The sequence below is a fragment of the Panicum virgatum genome, chromosome 2N (assembly GCF_016808335.1).
Source record: "Panicum virgatum strain AP13 chromosome 2N, P.virgatum_v5, whole genome shotgun sequence".
Classification (NCBI taxonomy): domain Eukaryota; kingdom Viridiplantae; phylum Streptophyta; class Magnoliopsida; order Poales; family Poaceae; genus Panicum; species Panicum virgatum.
The window spans coordinates 38,773,963-38,782,590 of NC_053146.1; the positions used below are offsets into that span (position 1 = coordinate 38,773,963).

At 50.2% G+C, this 8,628-nt stretch overlaps 1 protein-coding gene and 1 pseudogene across 1 annotated transcript; one reads left to right on the top strand and one right to left on the bottom strand.

The window, feature by feature from the left end:
- Window positions 1-957: 957 nt before the first annotated feature.
- On the bottom strand, window positions 958-3,843 carry LOC120660388 (ERI1 exoribonuclease 2-like). Its single transcript, XM_039938902.1, has one exon. It carries the CDS (start codon window positions 3,745-3,747, stop codon window positions 2,605-2,607), a length of 1,143 nt encoding a protein of 380 aa, XP_039794836.1. The 5' UTR covers window positions 3,748-3,843; the 3' UTR covers window positions 958-2,604.
- Window positions 3,844-6,559: 2,716 nt separating this feature from the next.
- On the top strand, window positions 6,560-7,634 carry LOC120658822 (annotated as a pseudogene).
- Window positions 7,635-8,628: the final 994 nt, after the last annotated feature.

Genomic DNA, 8,628 nt, shown 5'->3' on the forward strand with positions numbered 1-8,628 from the left:
TCAGAATTCTATCTACTATCTATCCCAGATTCCCAGTAATTGGATGAACCACTTTTTGAAGGTTCTCAACTATCCAGTGTATTCAAATGATTCAGGTGTGATCGCATACTGTGGCTGGGGAATGGTACCAAGCAACTCTCATACTGGAGCTCTGGTTTGAGCCTCTCAGATCATTGTCCAGTGAGCGCCATCTTCTTGGTTGAAGTTGAGGTGTTCAATCAGCAAAAACTTGAAAGGGTCTTGAACTTCAATCCTGGATTCGTTTCAAAGGGTGTGAATATAACATGATGGTAGATCCCTGAACATTTTTCAGTCAGCAGCACTGAGCTGAGCATTGGAATTCTGCAGCGGTTCTGTTGGATTTAGTCTTTTCATGTGTGTACTAGTTTTGAAGGAACACAAAGATGTTGGGGTAAAGATTTTGATATATGTTTGGAGCATGACTAGCATGTAGCTGAAGTATTGCCTATTAGACTGCACCTGGAAATACTTCCGATTGTGAATTGAAAGTGAAAAATCCTTTTGTCATATGTATGCGCTTCTGTATGGCAATCGAATTAGCTTGAAGCACTTCTTTTCACTCTTATCTGATTTCGTGGATTGTTTAAGGTGGTCAGGAAATGTGCATGCTCATGTTTGTACTATCTAGTCTAGTGGATTGTTCACTTCTTTTTTCGTCCTCCTACTCTCAGACAAGCAGCTTGAAAGTGCAAGAACCTCTATACCAGACAGTATAAATCTAGATGCAGCCTACCTGACATTCGGGTGTTTCAATGGCAACTAAGACTCGGTTGTTTCCAGTCAACAGAACACATAAAAGCTGAAACAAATTCGGGTGTTTCAGATGCATCCAGAAAACATCCGATTTTGTATCCATCAGATTTAGATAAAAAAAATTCTCGCATTAGTAAACTGCATAAACCAACAAAAAAAAATATGTGCATTGGACAGCTTTAATCAGTCAAACAAAAGCGAAAAGTATCCAATTCAATACAAAATTCCAGATGTCCACAAAAACTGCAGATTTCAAATTTACACAGTACGGACTCAACACTGTGTACAGACTGCAAATTTTATAGGTGACAATGACATATCAAACTTCTTGAACATTACAGAATATAGATGTGCATATATGCGAATAACAGAAGTAAGTCAACGCTTGGCTTGCTGTGCCACGACATTATCAGCTGAATGAAAACCTTCTCAAGGGCCCATACAGTCAGCATCACGCAGCTGGAAGCAACCATTGTTAACACCGTTGCGATCACAAGGCGATCCTGACGTCCCTCCTGGATATATGCCAAGTAGCATGTAGGGTATCACATTGACGAGCTTTGTAGTAGGGTATCATCTGTAAAAAAAGGGGGGAAATATAAATTTGTGGGCTAAAAAGACGTTGTGCTGATAATACAAACAAAAAGACTGGCAGTGACTTGCAGTACATTAATACAAAAGGACAGGAATTGATATACATAGCCATAAAAAGTAGACACTTTTGTTTCAAATTATGACCAGACCAACCACATGAGCTGTAGATCTGATTAGTAAAAAGTAGATGTAAAAGAAATTGACAATTTGATTAGTGTAATAGGCTATGTAGGCTACTATGTAGGAATACAGAACTCTAAAAAGAATGGCAGTACTGTGATCCCGACCAAATTGAACATATTTGCTAAATGACTGCGATCTTAGATGCAGATTATACAAATTTGAACTGCCTAATCAATGATTAGCAACTGTAAATTCTGCTATTATATAGGAAAACAGAACTCTAGAAAGAATGGTGGTCTGTGATCCCAGGCAAATGAACATTAGCTAAATGACAGCCATCATACATGCATAATAAAATTAATTAGTAGCAACTATAATTAAGGATAAAGAATCACTAGTATCAGAATGATTAGTAATAACATGTAATTGAGACTGGATATGAATGGCCTACTGCAAAGAGAGGAGACAGATATGCATTCGAATATTCGATGAGTAGCCTACTGCAAATTATAATGTAATAACACAATGGAAGATGGATGGTGCAGTAAATGGTGAGGTAAGTGAAAAAATTACATGTAATAGCACTAAGCTACCTAAAAGAAGATATTGAGATAATTATCTACAGCTGAATATGCAGGCGCAAACATATACCCTGGGGAGGCATGAATGAAAATGATACCGAATGGCTAAAGAATTGCAGATTCAAGGTTGCAAAAGAGGAAACAAGATAGAAAGATATAGATTGAATTGGGCAAGGGGCAGATATCAGAAACTTAGCTTTTCATGGTTGACGATGCATCTGAACAGGAGGAAGTAACCCACAGTTTGATCTCATCAGCGATAGGGAGACATGAAATTGATTAAAAAAAAGACTTGTTAATAAAGTGATTTGAGCAAAAAGGTAATATTGTGAAACAAACAAACTATGAATAACTTGTGTAAGTAAATAAAGCCAGATTCACAGAGCACCATGAACTCTTGAGCAAGCGCAGTACCTACCTAGCTGAACACTAACTATGCATGAACTCTATGATTATGTGTAGGAGAAGTACGTAGAAAAGCTGACCTTAATGAAGATTGACGAAGACGCCGTGGAGTCCGGACGGCCGGCAATCAGGCTGCCCAAACAAAGAAAGGGCACACCGGCCCCAAATATGGTGTCCAATTGCCACAGATGAAGAAGCAATGCCCTTGCATTGGCCCCGGTGTCACCATCACCCCTCTTCGGATAGCCATGCCGCAGTAGCAGTAGCAGTCTGCAGCACCAGCGCCACTGAAGCACGAGCTTAAGCTATGATTGACTGGAGGCTGCTGTGGCTGAATTTGTGGCTGCGGCTGAAGTTGTGGCTGCGGCTGCTGTTCTGGCTCTGGCTGCGATGGTGGCGCCAGAGACCCGGTGATAGAGATGGTCACTCCTCGCCGCATCAGCTCTGCGAGGAGGCACGCCGTGTTGCGGGCATCGTCGAGCCCGCAGTGGAGGCGGCCGTTCCACTTCAGACCTGCCTCCGCGACTGCCTCCTGAAGGTTGCGCCGCCCAGCGCCGAAGACTGCCTCGAAGGGGATCCTGAGGTTGACCCACTGGTTGAAATAGGATGGCTTGGCGAGGCCCTTGAAGCTGCATTCAAACTCAAGCATTGTGCGGCAGTCCCAATCGCCCCAAGTGACGACGGCGAGGCGGTTCTTGGCGGCGCCCGCCTCCTTCAGCCACGCGTCGTGCATCGCCAGCGCCTGCTCAAGATCCACGCCGCCGTCGACCTGGTCTTGCCGGATTCCCGTCAGCTCGGAGCAGAATTCGCTGAGGCACGGGTGGTGCCGAGGCCTCACGTATGTGCGGAATGATGAGACGAGGCCTCCGTTGGCGGCGTCGACGAGGACCGCAGGAAACTCGATAATTTCCTGCGGGTAGATTCTTGAATCTCGCTCGCAGGTGGCCTCGAAGTCGATGACGACGAAGTAGTCGAACTCCGTGGTGCCGCGCGCCGCCGAACCTGCCGGCCGAGACGCTGTAGCGGATGAGCGGCGGTGCTTTCCTTGCGCTGCAGTGCTTGGGGGAGGAAGGCTCTGTTGTCGCTGAGCCATGGCGCCGCGCGCCGCCGGATTTGCTAGGATGAATGCAGCTGCGGTGGAGGGGAGGCAGCGCATCCCTTGCGCTGCAGTAGCTGCGCGAGGAAGGTTGTGCTGCTGCTGCAACGCCATGGTTCCGCGCGCTGCCGGATCTACAGATTGGAAAGCTGCGGGGGAGGAGGGGCGGAGCATGCGATGAAATTGCGGTGATTGCACGAGAAATTGCGGTGGTTGGTTCGCGTGAGATTTGTTTTGGCGTGAGATTTGATCGGACCGAGAAAGGGTGGGTTTTAGATGCATAACGGCGGAGGGGGGAGGTCGGCGGCGGAGGGATGTCGGTGGCGTACGGACGACGCAGTAGATTTTGTCTCCGACTAGAATTCAGGGTATTTGGATCTAGCATAAATTTTGATTAATAATTAGGGGTTCTAAATAAAGACTTTTTATAAAATTAACTCCACAGCCCTATGCTACTGTAGCATTATTGTAGCCAATCATCGATTAATTATTGTCATTAGATTTATCGCGAAAAATTACACGTGAAAAAGTTTTGCAAATAAATTTTATTTAGTATTCCATACATGTAAAAGAAATTCGTGTTGGAGAAAACAGAGTTGTTATAGATACCCACTGGCTTTGGCCGCAACCAATCATAGGGGAGCAATTTGAGAAGGTAAAGCAGGAAACAAAATATTTTGAAATTCAGTTTCTGAAGGAAAAATACCAAATTGTTGTGGAATATCAAGAATAATACTTCCTATAATTTTGTGGAATATCAAGAATAATATATTTAAATAGTAGTATTTTTCAGTTCTAGGGATAAATTTACCAGCTAAGACTGAGTCCAACAAGAACTTGCATTTTTGAGATGCAAATCGACGATTGCCTCTCGTCTACAGTGTTTTGCCTCTCCTTCGCACAGCACCGTCTCCAACAAAGCGCTGCATTTCCTTCCCCCGACGCCGCCATCCGCAGCTTCATTCCACCGGCGTCGTCGAAGCGGCCGTCGCGCGCGGACAGGAAGGCGAGGAGGAGGCGGAGGTCCGCGGCCGCGCCGGCGTCCCCGTTTGCCATGGCAGTAAGAGCAGGCCGCGCCCGAACCCCGCCCACGCCCACGGGCTCGCGCCTCCAAGCTCCTCCCCACTCGTCCCCTGCTCCGTGCGCACCGGTCCCCTGCTTGTCCACCGGCCGCTCGCCGCCGCGCCTCCGCGCGCACCTGACGGTCCTCATCGCGCCCCGGCGGCCCCGCCCCTCCGCCGCCGGCCTTGCGCGCCGCGGCCCGCGCGGCTTGGCTCCTCCCCGCCGGCCCCGCGCTCAGCCGTCGGGCCGCCACCGCCTAGACTCCTCCGCCGCCGCCAGACATGAGCAGGAGGGAGAGCAAGGGACGAGGCGGCGGAGGGAGAGAGGCCGGGAGCCCGAGCCGCGCAGGGCCCCTGCTCCGGCGCCCCTCCCCTGGAGCTCGCGGCCGCCCCGGCCCCCTGGAATTCGCGGCCGCCGGCCCTAGAGCTCCGGCCCCGGATGCACGACTCCTCCTCCGCCGGCGCGCCGTTGCGACGTACGGCCCCTCCGATCCCCTACACCTCTTCCGTCAGCCAGCGGCGAGCGGCGGCGGACGCCCCGGGCCAGCTCCTCCTCTGCTCCCTCCATCGCCGGCAGCAGTGGCGGCCCTCTGCTCCTCCCCGAGCGCGGTGCGGCAGCCCTCTGCTCCCCCTTCCCCCTCTCGGCCGCTGCGGCAGAGCTCGCGTGCGCGCCGGCCGTTGGGGAAGCCGCAGTGTCTGCCCAGGAGCAGCGGCGGAGGCCATGGCGTGGCAGAGCAGAGGAGCAGCGGCGGCGAGGCCCGCGCGCGGCGGCTTGGCGGCCGGCCATCCGCCTGCTCCCCCTGCGTGCCGCCGGCCGCCTCGCGCCCCGCTGGCCCCGGGCGCCGCACCCGCCCCGGCCGTCGTGATGCATTTGAGGAGAGAAAGAGTGTATATTTGCATCGTCTCTCTCCTCTGAGGCAGTTTCCTTTCGCTTTTGCGTCGCCTGTTGGAGAAGGCGCAGGATATGCACAGTACCGAGAGGAGATGCAATTTCCATTTGCCTCGCGTGATTCCTCGTCTGTTGGGGTCAGTCTAAGTAGGGTCTATTATTTGGATCCACCGACTAATTCATTAGCTGATTAGTTGGGTTCAACCAGGTAATTGGATTGCTATTTAGCTTGTTAGAAGATGTTTAGCTATCAATTAGCGGGTTACGTTGGGATCCACCATAGCTAAAATTAGCTAACTACCAATTAGCAGGTGGATCTAATTATGGAAATTGGGAAGAGCTCCGGCTGCGACTCTTTTAGTGGAGCAGCTTATTTAGTGAAGTGAAATTTGTTTTAGAAATTATTTGGCAACACAGTTTCTCCATTTTAAATACATGTGAGGTGTAAATTTCTATAATTTCTCCGGCGGCCGCCGCCGCTCCATGTGGGCATCTATCCCTGTTCGCGCCACCATAGGAGGGCAAGAACGTAAAAAGATATTTACTAGGCAATTATGGCACCTCGTCGTCGGACTCCATACAGAGTCGGGGGATTGCTGCCTCCGGACTTCCCTGCTCCCCCCTCCCCCTCGTCTAAGGCCGCCGGTGGCCAGCGCCACCCCAAGCCCCGGCAATCCAGGAACATAAGGTCAGCCGCCGCCTTCCACCACCTCGGCCGCCGACGACCTCGCCGGCGGCCGCTCCCCCCACCAACCATCAATTGCCGCCCACCCCCTCTCCCTCCTGTAGCTCGCAACCCTCGCCGCCGCCCAACCCACCACTCTGAAGTCCGGCGCCGCACTTGCCGGGGAAGAAGCACAGTAGCAGCGGCGCCTTATGCGACAGCACGCATCGCACTCGTGCGCACGATAAATAGACGCCGCGCAAAAAACGAGCTCCCGTGTTACTTTGCACGCAACAAACTCGCAGATCAAAGCAATGGCGAAAGTACAGCCAAACAAACCTCTCAATCTCTCTTCATGCATGTGGCCATCATCGCACAGAGAAGGATAGAACAGAATGTGCCTGATTAAAATATCAAGATAAGACGACCAGAAGAACACTGAGATCGATAGTACATACAAAGCTGATCCAAGGTGTGGACTGTGGAGGGGACGGAAGCGATGCTCGGCAAGAGCTCCATGGACCTAGTTCTTGTCCCCTCTGCGCTGGCGGCCATGGTCGGCTACCACCTGCTCCACCTCCAACCGGATCTTCCGGCGCCCGCACACCACCGTGATCGGCTACGAGAACAACGACAAGCTCGCCTGGGTCCAGCGCATGGCGCAGACGATGGAGCCGGAGGAGGCCGCGCTGGCGCTGAGCGTCATCTCCGACGGCATCTCGGCCGGCGTCGCTGTGCATCGCGCTGGCCTCGCTCATCGGCACGTGGGGTGAGCAGCAGAGCGCCCGCGGCGGTCACGTCCGGCGGCAGCTGCGGCGGCACGAGCGACGCGACGGCGAAGTTCGCCTGGCTCCTGGCCTGCTTCCTCGCGTCCTTCACCTACTTCGTGCAGTCCGCGGGATGCTACGTGCACGCCAGCTTCCTGATCAGCGCGCTGGGCGCTCCGACGCGCCGGCGAGGCACCTGCAACGCGCGGTGCTCCGGGGCGGCGGCTTCTGGGCCGCGGGGCTCCGGTCGCTCTACCTCGCCACGGCGCTGTTCGTGTGAGAGTCGCCTTCGGGCCGGCGGCCATGCACGCCTGCTCCGTGCTCACCGTCGCCGTGCTTTACCTGCTGGATAACTCCGTGCCGCCGCACCGCCACCAGTTCACTCCGGGAAGCAAGGGGCTATCCCTGACGACGGCGAGACCGATCATCATCGCAAGTTCAACTGAGAAGTTTGTCGCAGCAGAAAATGTGCGAAGTTCAATAAGATCGCTTTACTGAAAGAGTTGATTACATTTTCTATTAATATATAGTCATGCCTCGCATCATAATATCGCACAAACCACAAAGGCATGGCAAGCAAGATTACTTGTTAAGACTAGCAGGTTGGGGATGACAGACCGATTAATACACTGTAAGGCATGTCCCTAAACACCTTAATGATGATGTTTCTCTTTAATTTAGTTTAGTCTCGAATCGATGCAGAGACTCTTAATTTGGTTACGTTTTTTGTGCTGAAACTCTATCACTAAAACATTAGCATTGTTTTATTCCTAAAATGAATTCTAGAAAAAATACGAATGCTACTCCTAAGTGTACAGCTCAAATCCCGATTTCAGATTCCACCACACCAAGATCAATTAATGTGTATCCAGTTCCCTGGTAATTATTGACATCTATTATCTATTATAGAGATGATTTTACTTTTCTTATGACTGCTCATGTAGCATCCAATACCGCAAGCGATGGCAGCCGCATACCGATAAGGAGCAAATCTACAAAGTACCCTGTAGACTGTAGTTGGAATGGGAAGAGATTAGGTTTTCTTAACAAGTTGTGGGAAAAAACTACATTTTCAAGAACCATCTTCACAAAATTACATCTTGCCCATTGTTTCATGCGATAAAATTTATTTTGTTTGAGTAGGTTGCCTATCATTCATAAATCTTAATTTGTTTCACAAACTACCTCTGTTCCAAATTGTTAATCATTTTAGTAAATCTAGATACATAGTGCATCGCAAAAGCTATGTATCAAGAAAAAATAAAATGACCTATGTATCTATAGCTGGGATTATTACTGGAGTACTGTGCTATAGCTGGGATTATTACTGGAGTCCTATCTTATTAAGTTGTGCAACTTCACAAATTCTTCAATCAGTACGTTTTGATCAGATCATTTATTAGCTAGTAGGCAGAAAGAAGCAGATAATTCAAGTGATTATTCGTGAGGTTACTAACATAGCAGTTGTTGGGATGTTCTCAGTTGATCTTTGCATTACATTTACAGATTCGATAGGTCGGTCCATGTTTTCCATGCAACGCCCCGTTTCTTTTTATAAGGAACGCCCCGGTATTTTTCTCTCTTTTTTTTTGATAATAAACGCCCTGGTATTTGGTTGTTCCAGGATTTTGCCGTGGTTGGCTTCGCCTGTTTATGCGTGAGATGACTGGGGCA

Bases quoted from the DNA above. Each gene is read 5' to 3' on its own strand.
- LOC120660388 (XM_039938902.1), bottom strand. From the start codon at position 3,747: ATGCTCCGCCCCTCCTCCCCCGCAGCTTTCCAATCTGTAGATCCGGCA.